Source organism: Mus pahari, chromosome 15 (assembly GCF_900095145.1).
Source record: "Mus pahari chromosome 15, PAHARI_EIJ_v1.1, whole genome shotgun sequence".
Classification (NCBI taxonomy): Eukaryota; Metazoa; Chordata; class Mammalia; order Rodentia; family Muridae; genus Mus; species Mus pahari.
In genome coordinates this window covers 38,894,540-38,912,309 of record NC_034604.1, presented here as the reverse complement: position 1 = coordinate 38,912,309, position 17,770 = coordinate 38,894,540, and the positions used below count along the sequence as shown (strand labels likewise).

The window sequence follows — 17,770 nt, the reverse complement described above, 5'->3', positions numbered from 1 at the left end:
TGGGGGGGGAGGGGTATAGGAAACTTTCGGGATAGCATTTGAAATGTAAATAAAGAAAATAAAAAAAATAAAAAAAATAAAAATAAAAAAAGGAAGCAAACTGAAACAATTTTTATATTATTTGTTACTAAAGCGTGGTAAATGTGCATATGCATTTTATTAAAATTTTAATAAATGTGACAATCTGTACTGCAAAAAAAAAAAAAAAGAACTGTCCTGTGAAATTATGAAGTCTGTGGCTTACAGAGTATGTACAACCTGACCTGCTCCAAGCCATCTTTTTTTGGCACTGAGTCAAAGCAAATTTCCTCCAAGATATTGGTCTGAACTACAGTACTTTACTGCCCCCTGCTGGGAAGATGAAGGATGGCCAGTTGAAGGTTGTAAGTCCTTCTAGGGTTCATAACAGTTGATAATGCTTTTGTTGTTGTTACTAATGTATATATGACTTTTTAATGAATTAATTAATCTACTAATTCATGTTACATCCCTATATAAGCTCCCCCTTTCTCCCCCACTTCCCCCATTTCTCCCTCTTCTCTTTCCTTAGGAAGGCAGAGTCCCCCTCTAGATATTACCCTGGCCCATCAGGTCGCTGCACTACTAGACATATCCTCTCCTAGTGAGGCAAGACAAGGTAGTTCATTTAAGGGAACAGGATCCACAGGCAGGCGGGCAACAGATTTAGAGAGAGCACTCACTCCTGTTGGGAACCAACCTGCTCATCTGCTACATATGAGCAGAGAGCATAGGTCCAAACTGTTCTCTCTCTTTTGTTGGTGATTCAGTCTTCAGGATCCCCCAAGAGTACAGGTTAGTTGATTCTGTTGGTCTTCCTGTGGAGTTCTTGTTATCCTCAGGTCTCTCAATCCTCCCAACTATTCTGTGAGACTCCCCGCATTTGGTTGTGGGTCTCTGCATCTCTTTCCATTGGTTGCTTGGTGGAGCCTCCCAGAGGACAGTTATGCTAGCTTCCTGTCTGCAAGCATAACAGAGTACCACTAATAGTGCCAGGGGTTGGTTCTTGCCCATGGGATGGGTCTCGATTTGGAGAAGTCATTCGTTGGCCACTCCCTTCATCTCTGTTCTTTGTCCCTGTACGTCTTGTAGGCAGGGCACATTTTTGGTTGAAGGCTTTGTGGGTGGGCTGTTGTCCTTATGCCTTCACTGGGAGTACTGCCTGGTTACAGGCAGTGGGAACTACAGGCTCCATCTCTCCCACTGCTAAGAGTTTCAGCTAGAGTCACCTTCACAGATTTCATGGGGTCTCCATAACCACTACCCCCTGCCAAACCCCGGATCTCTGGCAAGTAGAGAGATTACCTCCACCCACCTCTGGTCCTCTCTCCCCTGCTATCCCTATACCTGAGTATCCCATTCCCTTCCCCATCATCCTATCTCCCACTCTGTTCCCTCCATCCACCCACCTCTAAAATCTATTTTACTTCCCCTTCCAAAAGAGATTCAAGAATCTTCCCTCAAATCCTGCTTGTTAATTGGTTTCTTTGGGTCCCCGGATTATAGAGTGAATATTCTATACTTTATGGCTAACATAGACTTATAGGTGACTACATACCATGTGTGTTCTTTTGGGTCTGGGTTTCCTCACTCAGGATGATATTTTCTATTCCATCCATTTGCCTGAATACTTCAGTATGTCATTGTTTTTAATAGCTGAGTAGTATTCTATTGAGTAAACAAACCACAGTTTGTCTATCCATTCTTCAACTGATAGACATCTGGGTTATTTCCATGTTCTGGGTATTAAGACTAAAGCTACTATAAATATTGAGCTAATGTCATTGTAGGATGGTAGAATACCTCCTGGGCATATGCCCAGGAGTGGTTTAGCTGGTTTTGAGGTAGAACTGTTACTAGTTTTCCAAGAAACTGCCAAATTGATTGCCAGAGTGATTGTACAAGTTTGTTCTTCCACCAGCAAATGGAGGAACATTCCCCTTCATCCACATCCTTGCCAGAATGCACTGTGGCTTGAGGTTTTGATCTTAGCCATCCTGAAAGGTATAAGATGAGTCTCAGAGTCATTTGATTTGCTTTTCCCTGATGACTACGGACTTTGAACATTTCTTTAAGTGTTTCACGGCCATTAGAGATTCCTCTGTTGAGAATTCTCTGTCTAGCTCTGAACCCCATTTTTAATTGGGTTATTTCTCTGTTTGTGTCTAACATCTTGAGTTCTTCATAAGTTTTTTTTTATATTAGTCCCATTTGGTTCATAATCTCTCTTAGCTTAATTATTTCTCTGTTTAGTTTCTGTCTAAACTAAACAGAGAAATAATGTTTGATTTTTTTTTGATGATGATGATGCTTTTGACAATAACTACAGCAGAGCAAGCAATGCGTCTTACAGGTTAGACTGAGATGTTATAGTTCACAGTGGGTAGTGATTTTAACAGGTCGTGTTTAACTGCTTACGCAATACTAAAAGAAAGATGGTTTGAAGAATAAGAGAGGAAAGTTGTAGTCCTAGCAACAGGTGAGAGACGAGAGGAAACATGAGAGATGATGGAGCAGGAGGAGGAAGGAAGAGGGGAGAGGAAAAGGAGGGCAGGTGGGGAAATGGAAGGAAGGAGTCACTGTGGGCAGGAAGAAAAGAGAGGAGTAGCTACTGGAGATAATTCTGAAGGTAGCGATCACACTCTGTGTTGCAGAGGTGGAGGTGTAGAGAGATTTACTCTTCATGTCACAGTGTAAGACACTCTTGCGTTTAGATGCATGCTGCTCTCTTTTCCTTCTTCAAACACACCTACAATCAAGTTACAGGACGAAATATCACCAAAGCCATTACCAGTTATGTGTACCATATTTTATGTAAATGTTCACTAAAATCATCTCTATTCTTATAAAAAAAAAGTCTTGTCCTCTGGGACTCTTTAAGAAAAAGAGTAATACTATATTCTAATAGAAACTTTAGAAGATTCTAGAGGAAAAATAAATACAATGGCATAATAAAGACACTTTCTTTTCCTTTCTGGCAATGGGCTACCAGGGAAACTATAATATAGAATCTAAAAAGTTAACAAATGTTAGACTAAATAACACAAGACATTGAAGGATATTGTTTATGAGTTTCAGGGTCTCTGCCTCAGCATTCATTTTACAGGAGATCCTCTGAATAGGAATAGGAAAGACATGGAAAAATCCTGAACTAAGGACACAGAACTGGGAGTAAGGAGAGATGAAATGTCTGCTTAGTGCCACCATGGTGTGGGAGGGTTCAGGAGATTGCAGATTGCTGCCCATGGAGGACAAAGGAACACAAATCAAAATGATAATGGAGTCCAGATCTTACACAGGCTTCCAATAGTGCCCGGTTAAGATAAAAAAGAAATTCACCTTGTGACATTAATGTGGGATTCATAATCTTACAAAAACAGATTAACAAATGTGATATAAAATCAGTAGCATTTGGAAACAACCTTTATCCCCAGAGTTCTTGATGTTCCTGTATCAAGTACATGAAGAAATGAGAGTTGGCATGCTATGAAGGCCGAATACCTCCTTCCCCCCCAAGGCTCTTTGCTTTCAAATTCTAAAGATGAGTGATTTAAGGATGACTTCCTTTTCACTGTACCCCTTTATTCATCATAGAGTCATCAACCTGACCCAAGTTTACAGTGCACTGATAAGTAATAGAGTCATCTTTCTCCCAGGCCAGAATATAACTGCATTTCAGTTTGCTGACTCTATTAGAAAACATGTGAGTATGTGTCATGCACACAGATGAGGTATTATAACTGAGAGAAACATATATTCTTATATGCTCCAGAGGATAAAATGTGTCTTTAGGATTTAAGAGAAATGACCACTGAGACATTCATAGGTATGAAAAATGTAATCTTTTTCTATTGGAGAAAGGTAGGGACAGTGAAGACATGGAGTCATTTTAGACTCATATAGAGGTGTCTCTGTATCAAGGCTTAGATAAGGATTTTAGCTGGGCACAATGGAGAACTCTAGTTATTCCTATTGGGAGGCTAAGATGGGAGAATTTCAAGTTTGAGACATATTACATATCACAAAGACATAAATAATAAAAGTGCAAATATTTAAGGAGAAATTTATAAAAGCTGGGCAACAGGGATTGATCAGGAAGACAGCAATGCTTTGTCATTGGGTTAATTTATTTAAATGACAAGAAAATAAAGAAGAACTTGTTCTGGGAAAACCCTAGATGTTTTACGTAAAGAGGACCACTGTTGATAAGGTTGGTGAACTGAAAAAAACTTACTGTTTGCCTTTGGCTTCTGGCTCAAATGTTCAAATCTGTGCTACCGCTAAGACACCAAACCGAGACCCAAGGACCCAAGACACAAGTTAAGATATTCAGGAAAGTTGGTTTATTTGTAGAGATTGGGGTTGATCCCAGAGTCCTCCATCCTGTGAGATGGTGCTTTAATCGTAGCTATCTCCAAGCCAGAATAGTTTATATATTAAGGAAAACACACAAGGACCATCCAGCCATCAGCTTCCAACAGGTCTTTATTACCAGGAATCTATGAAAAGAAAAAAAAAAAAAAAAAGGCCAAAGGAGAGATTAGGCACAGTAAGGAAGTGTCTGTGCTGGATATGATGGTAACTATCATCTTACACATCCAAGTTCACTCACCTAGCACCTTCCATTGTAGTAATATCTAACTCTCCCTCCAGATTTCCTAAATGAAAGCATAATAAGAATTTCATTAGGAAATTTTCTGTGGGGAGGTTAAGACACAGACTATAAAGTTAGCTGGTTAAGGCAAGGGCGCGGGCATTTGCCACTGAAGATACCTACAACCTCTTTAAAATAATCTCTCTGATTGGGCCCGAGTTTGTGATGTGTGAGGTGGAAGAGCCACCAGTGATTCAGTCAACACTATCAGCCTCTGGCTAAAATGGAAACTACTATGATGGCTCAGGGTTTACACCATCTCTTCTTTGCTCCTTACACAAAAGGACAAAGGAGTGTTAGAGTAAGGGTTCCAGTCTGACAGCACAAGAAATGGCTTGCTTCTTGGGAAACACATTGCCTCACGTAGACGAAAGCTAACATCATGGTGGCATTGTAATCTGGGTGTTTAATGACTGACTTCCTGTCATGTAAATCCAAAGATCTGAGTAACCAGCCCCAGGCAGTGGGTCAAAGTCTGCTGTTGTGCTAGTACAATTCAAACTTTTAGACACTGAGGCAGCAGAAAATATCTAATACCAGATAAAGGTAAATTTTATGCTAAAATCAAAGTGGAGGGATTGAAGGAGTTATAGGATTTCTGTAGGTAATCCATTAATTATGGGAGCATTGGAGCTATGAGGTGGCACATGAGGGCCACCATTCAATCTAGCATGCCTACCTTATACACCTGTAGAACCTTCTGTTACGATGGCTCATCTAAAGAAGTTTGATTTCTGTCTCCCCAAATAGGAGAGAAAGTCTGGCCTCATGGCTGCTGAACTTGGTTGGGGCAACATGGACAGAAATAGTAAACAACAAGCTTACTTTTTTTTTTCTTTCCCTCCAAAGAATACTCACAAGCTCTCAACGCACAAGATGCAGGGATTATCATAGGTTACAAAATTGGTGCCACAGATGGGTTGTTTTAGGCCAGGGCAAGGGTCCACTGTTTTGTTGAACCAACTCAAATTTACTTTCTTATAAGGACATTTGATCTGAAATTGAGAGGAAACAAAGAAAGAAAGAAAGAAAGAAAGAAAGAAAGAAAGAAAGAAAGAAAGAAAGAAAGAAAGAAAGAAAGAAAGAAAAAAGAAAGAGATCATTAGAACTGCGCTCAAACAATAGGCCTCTTATGGATTGTATTAGGGGAATCCAGTCAAGTCAGAATTACATTCCAGCATCACAGTGTCTCCCAGTCTATCTACATACAAAGCAATGGCACTAGATGCAATCTACACTCTGTCTGGTAAGTATCATTTCCTGTGGCCAGGGACTCTGAGAGGCCTGGTAAGCTAGAGTGAGAGAAAGGAAAACATTTAAATCCATGCATGAAGCAAAGATAAAGTCACAAACACTTGTAAAGTGAGAGACTACTCTGTAGCAAATCTGTAACAACAGAAAAGAAATAACCTTTTATTTACATTTTTCCTTTATTTTACTAATCACATATGTGTTGGCCCCACAATATACATGAAACTGGGCAGGATAAGCGAAAAGAAAAAAAAAAATTCACTCTTCTCTTTCATTCATACAGGAGCTACAGACCTAACTTGAGCTTCTCACTCCTTTACATTTTCCTGCCTCCAGAATCCAAGAGATTGCTGCTTTCCCTATTTTCAACGCAGCAGAATGTGACATGACCACTCTTTTCACAAAAGAACAACTCCCTGAAGGCAACTTCGTGAACGCTCAAGTCCATGGTCCTCTAGGAACCAAAGAACTTCTCACACCTGGCAAATGGAGACTGCCATTATGCAGAGTTTTAAAACTGGATATTCGTGTGTGTGTGTGTGTGTGTGTGTGTGTGTGTGTGTGTGTGTGGGTTCCCAGCTTAGAGCACTTTATTTTTATTTTAGCCTTAAACAATAACAAACCTGAAATTCTCACGTGCCCATGTACATACTGGCAGCAGCAGACTGAGTCAGTGAGTTCTAACAAGAAAACTGAAAGAAGACATGAAATTGTTAGAGGAGTGTAGGGAGTCTAAGAAGCTAGAGAGTGGACAGGAGTAGGCAAAATGAAGATACATTTTGTGCCTGTATGAAATTCTCAAAGAACAGATAAATAAATTTTTAAAAATTGAAATATTAGATTCAGAACCTGGAGAGATTAAGTCAGGGGCCTCATGAAAACTTATAGCAGTTGGTAACTCCAGTTCCAGAAAGTTCAGTGACCTTTTCTGTCTCCTGTGATAACCATGCACTTACATAGGAGCAGGCAAAACCCTTGTGCAATTACCAAAAAATGTTTTAAAAATTGGATTTGATTTGAGTCCTAGAAAATCCATTAGGCAATTACCTTAATAAGTCCATGTGTAGGCCACCAAACTCGAGCACCTGGAGCTAGAGAATGCATAAACATATTGCAAAATTTAATCCCTGATAAACCATAACCTAATCTTCTGAGAGAACAAGAAAGCTCTTAATTCCTTACAAAGTAACCCCAAAGCAATGAAAAGCATTGTTTCATTTATATACTTGTTCATCCCTTTGTAGAATGCTTTGGTAAACAATCAGCAGGAAATGAGTGTGCCACCAGTAGGGATGCTGGGAGCCCAGAGTATTGAATGCTTTGGGAGAAAAACACCTTGCCAAGTTGACATTCAGGAATTTTCAGAAGATGTGTGGAAAAACGGAGAACTCTGTTCTGCTTGGGATTCCCAGTATGACCTTTCCTCTAGAGGTCACAAAGATCCTGAGCCACTGGAGATCTCTGTGGGGGCATTTCCAAATATTTTAAAGATGTTCTCTAAGTGAAGAAATACTGCTGGTCACTTTCAGCCACTACCTCCCCAGCTGCTCTCTCTTCCTTGTGCATTAGGTCCCACAACCTGCGTATTATATATAGGAAAATCAAAACTTTATGTCTCTGGACCAGCCTTCACTGTCTCTTTCTAAGCATGTGTATTGGAAAGCACAGATATAGTGGTCTGTAACTATATTCATAGACATATTTTTACTAAAATAATTTTTAATTCAAACTATTTTCTTTATATTACACATTCACATCCACAAAACTTTGCATTCCTTAAAGGAAAAGCAAATTACTCACCAGCCAGGATTGCCAAGTGGAGCATGATAGAGAACAAAACTGAGCAGAGTATCTGGAAATATTTGACCATTTTTTTCCTTCTGGTGTAACTGTTGATGTCCTGAGAGGCTGTCTGAAGATATCACTTTTTGATCCAACCATCCGGGGGGACATAATCAGAATGTTAAAACAACTTTTGAAAGAATAGCCCACTGCAAACTCCACTTTAAACCTATCTCACCACGCTTCAAGAATAAATATCTAGGAAAAGTTAGACCTTTACTAATCACCTAAAAGATTAAAATTAAATTCAACAACAAAACGAATGTGCATACTTAGAAAATAGATGGGGATCAGAAGTTCCTATTCTGTGTGTCCAACTGTACTATTTTAGTTTAGAGGTGTTTTACATCTCTTGAAATGGATACTCCATACCCTAAATTCTATTCACATATATTTTAAGGTGCAAAAACAAACTGGGTCACCTAGAAGTTTACAGACATTACTGGAGCAATATGGAGAAGGAAGTCTATATATTTTCTTATGATATAGAGATGGGATCTTTAAATCAAGGAAAAGGCAGCAACACTACAGGAAAACTTGGCTGTGCTAAAAATCTTCTGGCTAAATATTAAACTCTTAGGCATATTCTGAGATACTGAGTAACAAAGCAAACCACCATATCACCATCTCAGGGGAACCCCAGCTCCAATCCAAGACACTAAACTGTCTCTGGAGAATAGCACTTTCCATGATAAGTAGACATTTTTGGCAGAATATCTGGAGCTCCTCTCTTGCCTCCCGAGACAATCTTAGGCATTATGGTCTTGCTAAGCATATCACTATCTCATCCTACCATCTCCCTCTAGATTCTTCTAGGGATGGAGCAGCAACAATAAAAGCTATAAGTCCAACACATCAACTGAAACCATTTCATGCTCCAGGCCACAACTGACCAACCTTAGAAAGAGAAGATGAAGTCAATGGGCTCCCTTTTAGCTGTAACTTCTTCTTTAAAGCTCAAGTGTTGGGGTTTCTCGAGAGGACAGTAGCTGCGTAGGAGAAGGCAATGAGGCATTGTGTGCTGGGCTGAGCGGACCCTGGTAGGTCCATCATGATTCTAGTTAGGTCAAGGTCAGACCTCAGCAGGGGATATTTGGAAGGACTTGTGGAGGGCAAGAACTGGTCACTGGAAAGGGTAGACAGAGTATCATGTGAGCACAACTGCTGCAGTTGGTAGGAGCACAGTCACACAGTAAGTGTCCCATAAGAGTGAAGGCTTCTCAGGCAGAATGAGAAAACACAAAGGAACACCTAAGACACAAGAGTCTGGAGCAGTGATGAGACCCACAGATGTCATCTGCAGTGGGTGCACCCTTGTCCCTTAGGCAACCCAAGCCTTTGCCTTGTTAATGGAGACCGTGGTTAGCATGGTGGAGCTCCCACTATTGCATGAGTTTTATGTTTTTTTTTTTTTTTTTTTTTTTTTGAGGGAGGAGGTATGGCTTCTATAAAAATCCTTTTGTTTTCATCTATGAAGAAAATACATAAAATAGAATTTTTTTTTTAAAAAAGCAAAATGACATGGAGTTAGGTAAGTCAGAAAGAAGTGTTAAAAATGTTGACTTACAAATCCCATTTTTAAACTAATACAAATAATGACACACAATACACTGTTTATTCCAATAGTCAATCATGTTCTGAGGTTTACATTGTTTTTGTTTCGTTTTCAGTGAAAAATAAACTGCCACATTTCCTTCATTTTAAATAGTCATTTAAAGCTTATATTTATGTACTTTAAACCACAGCCCATCACATATGTGAATGAGAATTGTTTAAAAACTTTTTAATTGTTGCTCATTATGATGATTCTGATTTTAATTGTTATTAAATTTTTTGCAATAACAGGTTTATATTGGCATCCATTAGTTTATCTCTTACTCCAATTTAATATTTTAATATGTATATGTAGATGTGTATTACAGAGTCTGTAAAGACTCTGAGCAATCTAAAATATGAAAGAGAATTCCATATGCAGAAGCTAGGTTAAAGAAATAAGCACAGGAAAGTAGAGGATGGACTATTGGTGAAAAGGGGGACTAGCAGGAGGGCAGCATGGGAGGGCAATGGAAGGGATGTGTATGCTCCAAACACACTATATGCCTAAGTGAAATGGTTGTAATGCAAACAATGACTCTGTACAACTAGTGTGTGCCAATGGTGTTTTCATCTTGCTTGCATGTTATAGCTAGAATGCAGGCAATTTTGAAAATAATGTAATAGTCTTAGATGAATAATGTATTCCTTAGTTCAGAAAGAAGAGGCATTCTACTGTTTAGGAATGTTTACAGATATAGAAACAGAACTGGCAACAGTATTTTGTCAACATGAGAATCATTTATTCCATCTGCATTATAGAAATTTCCCAGTGCACTTATTTTGATGGCTTATAACCATGGCTATTGATGTAGGTGTCCTTGGGTCACAGTGACTGACTCACTCATTGTTAAGAAATAACAGTGAATGTTAAATTACTTTCCGCTGGAAAGTAAATAATCCATGTTTTCTACTTTGATTTGCTGCAAAACTCATTAACAGTTCATCACTGCTCTGGAGAGTTACAGAGGCTTGAGGGGTCTAGGATTGGTCAAAAACAGTAAGGTAAACACTGGAAACACAAGGTGAAAACAAATGGCCAATCTCTGTAATGTAGTCAATAGCACAGCCAGGCAAAGTCACCGAGTAAATAATTATACAAGCTCAAGAATGGAATTGCCCCCTTGGTCTTGCAAACTTTATATGACCCAGCACAGAGGAATGCCAGGGCCAAGAAGTGGGAGTGGGTGAGTAGGGGAGCAGGGGCGGGGGAGGGTATAGGGAACTTTCGGGATAGCATTTGAAATGTAAATAAAGAAAATATCTAATAAAAAATGGGAAAAAAGAATATAATTGCCCGTAGTCAAGGTTTCTGAATCTTGTGACACTAGAGTATTCATGATGACCACTATATTTCTCACATAAGCATTGAGAAATAACCAATAAAACCCACAGATAAGATGTGTCAACTATGTAAAATTAAGTACCAACTTTGTAAGATAAAGTTTGCTTCATACTGCAACCACACAGTGTCTACAAACATCATTTAATCCTGAAGACTGTAGGAAGAAGAAAAATCAAAATAATTTTAGCATTTTTTTTAGACCCTTCCGAATGCCAGAACTAATATTGAGAAAAGAGACTAGATATTGATTAATACTCAGACCTGTCTCAAAACACCCAAATCTATGGTTCTTGCCATATGTTGCCCTAATGGACTAACTTTAAAATGACAATATAAAGACTTCTGGACATATCGCCATCCATGATTTCAAGCTGTACTACAGAGCAATTGTAGTAAAAACTGCATGGTACTGGGATAAAAACAAAAGGTTGATCAATGAAATCTAACTGAAGACTCAAAAGTAAATCCATACAGTTATGGACACGTCTTGATTTTTGACAAAGAAACAAAATCTATACAACGGAAAAAAGAAAACATCTTCAACAAATGATGCTCATCTAACTAGATGTCTGCATGCAGAAGAGTGCAAATAGATCCACATCTACCCCCCTGCACAAAACTCAAGTCCAAGTGGATTGAAGACTTCAACATAAAATTGGATATACTGAATGTGATGGAAGAGAAAGTGGGGAATAGCCTTGAATGCATTGGAACAGGAGACAACTTCCTGAACAGAACACCCACAGTTCAAACACTAAGATCAACAATTAATAAATGGGACTTCATGAAACCAAAAACCTTCTGTAAGTCAAGGATACCATCAAAGTGACAAAATGAATGGGAAAATACCTTCACCAATTCCACATTTGACAGAGGGCTGATATACAAAATATATAAAGAACACAAGAAACCGAATAACCAAAATATAAGATCATCAACCAAACAAATAACCCAATTAAAAATGGGTACAGATCTCAGCAGAGGAATTTCTAGTGAAAAAGAAGCACTTCATTGTTCCATATCCTTAGTCATCATGGAAACATAAATCAAAATCACCTAGATTCCATCTTATACCTTTGAGAATGGTTAAGATCAAGATCAATGACAGCTCATGCTAAGGATGTGGAGCAAGGGGAACACTCCTCCATTGCTAGTGGTAGAGCAAATTAGGACAACCATTTTGGAAGTCAATTTGAAAATTGTGAATACATCTATCTCAAGATCCACCTAGACCACTTCTGGGCATATACTAAAAGGATGTTTCATCACAATGACACTTGCTTAACTATGTTTATAGGAGCTTTATTTGTAGTAGCCAGAAACTGGAAACAACCTAGTTGTCCTTCAACCAAAGAATGGATAAAGAATATGTGGTACATTTATACAATGCATTATTACTCAGGCATCAAAAACAATGACACCATGAAAATTTCAGGCAGATGGCTAGAACTAGAAAAGATCATCCTGAGTGACATAACCCAGAAAGACATTGTATGTACTCGCATATAAGTACATATATTATTCATAAAGCACAGGATAGCCATGGTAGAGTTCACAGACCAAAAGGAGTTCCAGGGGAAGATGTGTAAATAACATTGAGAAGCTGAAATACATTAGACATTGGAGAGGGTGAATGGATGGAGGGGGCTGTGTGGGGAAGGGTGTGGGGTTGGAAAACAGAAGGGATGAGGTGCAGGGAGAACTAAGGGAGAGAATACTGGGAAAGAGAACTAGAATTGGGGTGCTGCATCACTGGGATATCTAGAAATGTAATGCAATGGGAACTCCTAGGAATCTATGACTCCTCTAGCTAAGATTCCTAGCAGTGGGGGATAGGCAGTCTGAATAGACCATCTCCTGTAACCAGGCGAGACTTCCAATGGATGGTGACACTAACCCAGCCAGTAAACATTAAGCCCATGATTTTTCCAACCTACAAGATTTGAAGGAATAAAAGAATAAAAGAATAAAGGAATAAAAGAATGCAGGAATAAAAGATGGGCCAGAAATTGAGGGATGGGCCAACCAATGATTGGCCCAGCTTGAGACACATTCCATGAGAGAAAACCCAGCCCTGAGCCTTTTATGATATTTGACTGTACTTGCAGGCAGGAGCCTAGCTTAACTGTCATCAAAAAGACTTTACCCAGAATTGATGGAAACAGATGCCTAGCCAAACATTAGTCAGAGCTTGGGAAACCTTGTGGAAGTTATGGAGGAAGGACTGAAGGATCTACTTCTGGGTGGATGTACATTCCAAGGGTGTGCCTTACATTCCAAATTCCACTCATTTAAGAGGGCTGTAAATACTGGTTGTCTTTGCTTCTTTTCTTTTGTTATTCCATACGTTTTTCTTATATAAGGAGACATCTTGGTGGTTAAGATTTAAATTTAAAGGCTAAAATTATCTGTGCTTCATATATTGTATGTAGGCCAATATTCTTAATGAATTTGAATATGAAACAAAGTTTCACAATGAATATAATGGGTTGGCTAAATCAAGGAATTTTATGCATATTGTATTTAATATAAAATATAAAGGTTTTCTTGATTAGACATCAATAAAATATTAAAAATGACATGACAAATATATTTCTCAAAAGCTGGCCGAGAAGGAGACAGCTTCAGATAATCTCTGAATCCATCCTGTTCATAGCAGAATTATCAGGAACATAGTTCAACCATGCTTGACAAATGGTTATTGATAATCCAGTCTTCATTTCTTGATAACACAGAAAAATGTAGCGTAAAGAATGACTAATTTTCATTCAGTTACAAAGGACAACAATCATAAAATCCTCTATTTGGCTTAGTGGAGATTTATTTATAAAAACAAAAGAGCAGAGAGAAAATACAAAATTATCTTCCTAGATCCAAACGGGTCAGTTCCACTGTGAACAATTTTTATGTAGTTGAGAGTCACTGGAGATATGCTTTCTGTGCTTTCTGGTGTAAATCTGGCATCTACCACTACCACAGAACACCAGTAACTAAACTCTGAGAGTAGCAGAGTTCAGCAGAGATCCTGAAGCCACAAGTTTTGTTTCATGTCATCCCTATCTAATACATGTAACTTTCTCAGATTTCCCATCTTTTATCCCATGGTATAGCTACATTATCCACTACAGCCACCTCCAGCTCCATGGGGCCAATGAACACTTGAAATAAGACTGTTCCAAATTAGAGGTACTAATAGTGGAAAATACACATTAATATCAAAGATTTATTAAATAAAACATTTATATTAGTTGACTTAGTGAGTAATATATAGTACTAGATAACATAATTAGAATTAGTTTTACCTACTTGCTTTGCTAACTACTCAAAATTTAAATTATGTGTATATGTATATATACATATACACATACATACATACATACATATATATGACTCATACAACATTTATGTTGGAGATTGCCATTCTAGAGATTTACATATATTTGTAGATTCTTCTCTTCAGTCTTTCCCATGCTATAGCATGGGAAAGCAATGGTATAATCTCAAAAATTAAACAAAATAATTATAAAGAGATAAATAATTAGTTATGAGAAAGTAATGGATGGTGTCAACTATAAAACTTATATAATTGAGGTATGGTATTTATGGAAATACAGACACTAGTTAGGGGCCTGACATTTTAACAGGTAGCTTCATACATGTATTGGATGCCTCAGAGTCCATCTTGCTCCACTTCTTCAATGATGGCAGCAACTTGTCTACCACTGTGTTTAGCAAGACAAAGGGCACCATATATTCAGCAACTATTAATAATATTCCTATTATCTAGCAGTGATAAACAAATCCCCAAAAGGATGTTCTGCTGAGCTTCTACTTTTATTAAACAGGCAGCTGGATAGACAACATTGTGATCAGATTTCCAGAGCACAGACTGAGTGGAGATTTCCCCACGTCCTCAGATCACTGAGTCTAGAGGGAAAGAGATGGAAAGACTGAAAACTAGTGAGTCCAATACCAACAGCTCTGCATTATTTTCTATAGTAAAAAGATGAGTTTGAAGAATTCTTTATATACATAGTTGGTGAAGGCAGGCAGTTCAGAATCGAGGCTTAGCTTTTTCTCTGTGAATTCACCAATCATTGCATCATTTTTTCCTGGAAAAGAAGATCGATAAGTTAGGTGCTAGAACTCATTGAAACTACAAGGTTATGGTTGAACCATAAGATAATGCATTAATCTGTGCCATGATCTAAGGATATTAAATCACGCTCACATTCTATATGCTGTAATAACTATTACCTGAGCACCTACTATGCATCAAATATTGAGGTGGACACAAAGCAAAAATGGCTTAACTCTGCTATTGATTTTGTGTTCTCTCCTAATAATAAACACTGCCATTAGCAATGTCTCACAGATAAGGGTATATGCTTCACAATTTAGTGGCTTTCAAAATTGCCAAGTTAGGTCATGCCTCTGGTGCAATCCTGTATTAAAGAAATTTATTTCTATATAATCTACAGGTAAGTTTCACATAGAGTAGTGAAACCCACACTACTTTTGTCAAGTGACCCACACAGCATGAAAATTACAGAGAAGCATGATTCAAGGCAATTCTATTAAATTGAGCTTTCAGAAAATTACTAGGATCCTGTTGTTCTCAGATATGTATTAGTGGGATTATGAGAAGGAAGAAGAGTGTATTCTTTGGATACAATAGGAAGCAAGCCACTAATAATTAATATGCAATAAAATAGCAAACAATCATGCATTAAAATTGGTTTAATTGCTTTTATATATGTGTATGAAGGCCTAGCATAGCTAAGTTAGGTGCAAGTTCACATGGGAAGGAGTTGGAAGGTTCCAGCCATCAGCCAATTACAGAATGTCTTCCCAGTGTTGATCTGAGACTAGAAATCTCTCCACCTGTACTTTCCTGTGCCATGGAATACGCTTGATTAAGGTTTGCAAATCAAGTAGATATTTACCAATTTTGTTATTTCTCAAGTCTTATGTGGCATCATAATGGAGTATAATAACTAATAATTCTAGTAAATATCAGTATTAAATAGTATTTGTTACCTGTAAATAAATAATTCTCTTGAAATACAATTAGTTAAACTAATTCATTTATTCATATTAAATAATAAATGTGTCCACATTTGTTTTACTTCTAAGTTCATACTTAAGACTTTTTCTTAAATTCCTTCTTCCTTGGGTTATTTCTTCAGATAACAATAATAATAATATAATGATAGATAACATTCTAAAGTCAATGTATATTATTGAATGTTTTCAATAATTCATTGTAATATTAAGAGTTTAGATGTGATTCACTAGAAATAACCTACATGAAAAACATCAAAAATGAGAAATCAAGCTCATGTTTATCTTATATAACACATTATTTTCATTTAGAGGTTTCTACATTATCAAGTTCTATGTCATCTAGCTTGGGAAAAGGACTTAAGATGGAGTCATCATAGAGAATTCCAAAGTAAATAATGCATGTTCAAATATCTTGTTAGGTATTAAAGTAGGAGGCTATCTCCTAGCATGGAGGAAAATTAAATTCTTTGCAATCTGGAGATTTGAGTATTACAAAGAAAAAGTTTTGATCTGGATGTTAATGTCTGCCTCTCTTGACCTCTATCTCATCTTACAATTGGTCTATGCTTATTACCATATGCTTCAATTATTATTTAATCATCCTGTAATAATGCGGCTAATTCTGGAGTCATATGACCTACTAGTGTGACTTCTCTGGCCAGACAAATTCTCATTTCCCAGTGCAATATAACCAAAACAGGATCCTTCAACAACTACCACCTTAACTCCAAATGCCAGTGCACTCACAGATGCAGGTGTGCCAGTAGATACTGTCTTCAGGTTGCTGCTCTCCTCACATGCCCCTTGTTTACGTATTTGTGTATTAGTCTGACGCATCCTAAAAGAGAAGAGATGTTTCAATAATAGGAAAATACCCAGATACAATACGAAACAAATACAGGTAATATTTGAGTATCATGCAAACTAAAATTAGTCTAAAGCATACGGTATTTATTGAACCATTTCTCTGTTATATATTGACGCATGTTCTCTTTTGTTCCTAAACTTATCTTATTCTAAGCCTATTTCATCACATTTCAACCCTGATAGAGTCATTAGGTTCTTAATACAAAGATCTTTCATAAATTTAAATCTCCTTCAGACTTTGTGTGTGCCCATGTGTGTATGTGTGTGTGTTATGAGCTTTGGCACGCATGTAGCATGGCACAGATGTAGTTGTTAGAGGAGAACTTTTGGGAACCAGTTTATGGCTTTCTCTGCAGGTTTTGATGATTGAACTCAGGTAGGCAGGTGGAAACAGCCAGCTGAGCCATCTCACTAGCTCATGTGACTTCATTCTTCCCAGAGAAAATCAGATCTCCGTGAGAAATTTGATTATATAGTGTATCTATAATATCACTTTACGGATAGACAATAGAACAAAATACAACAATACAGGGTTCTTTCTAGAACCTGGAATAATATTTGAATGAATTTCAAGATCCTTCCAGACCCCTCACTTAAGAAATATTGTAAAGGAAGACTCCACATCTCATATGTGGTGATGAGGGGGAAGATCCACCATCTATCACAGAAGCAGAATTTGATTTTGGACATTGCCTAGTGTGAACTTGCATCACTATAGTTTCATCTAACCCCTTAGAAAAAAATTGGTCTCTCTTCCATGAGAAGCGTGAGTCTTGACATTAGTCCCAGCTTCCTTAGCGGCAGGCAGCATTAACCTTCCAAAACATGAGTTTCTGTCCATGAAATTTTCTTGATTAGAGGGTCACCCTGGATTGGCATACTTAATAAAATGTTTGATTAAATAATGCCAATGATAAAAGTCCTCAGGTTTATAATAAAAAGTCAGTGATGGATTTAGAAGTAGAATTAAGTATATATACTGAATTCCTGCAAAGGTTAATTCACTCCTTAAATATTTTATTTCCATTGATATATTCCTGGAACCCATGAGATGATAGATGTTGAATCCACACAGTATGTCCCATTTTTATATTAACAAAGGAGTTTACAGTCTCACAAATGAGAGTGGAACC

General features: G+C 37.7%; 2 protein-coding genes across 2 annotated transcripts in view; both read right to left on the bottom strand.

The window, feature by feature from the left end:
- Positions 1 to 4,479: 4,479 nt before the first annotated feature.
- Positions 4,480 to 7,823, bottom strand: Spink14 (serine peptidase inhibitor, Kazal type 14 (putative)). Its single transcript, XM_021215124.1, has 5 exons — positions 7,724 to 7,823; positions 6,971 to 7,014; positions 5,531 to 5,667; positions 4,631 to 4,676; positions 4,480 to 4,517 (listed from the first exon to the last, which is right to left on the bottom strand). Exons 1-4 carry the CDS (start codon positions 7,791 to 7,793, stop codon positions 4,631 to 4,633), a joined length of 297 nt encoding a protein of 98 aa, XP_021070783.1. The 5' UTR covers positions 7,794 to 7,823; the 3' UTR covers positions 4,480 to 4,517.
- Positions 7,824 to 13,509: 5,686 nt separating this feature from the next.
- Spink5 (serine peptidase inhibitor, Kazal type 5) overlaps positions 13,510 to 17,770 on the bottom strand; it is a 57,464-nt gene continuing 53,203 nt past the window's right edge. The window contains exons 31-32 of the mRNA XM_021214321.1: positions 16,518 to 16,608; positions 13,510 to 14,815 (exon numbers count right to left, since the gene is read on the bottom strand). Coding sequence (XP_021069980.1) covers positions 14,798 to 14,815; positions 16,518 to 16,608 — 109 coding nt within the window. The 3' untranslated portion in view covers positions 13,510 to 14,797. The remainder of the gene's footprint in view (positions 14,816 to 16,517; positions 16,609 to 17,770) is intronic.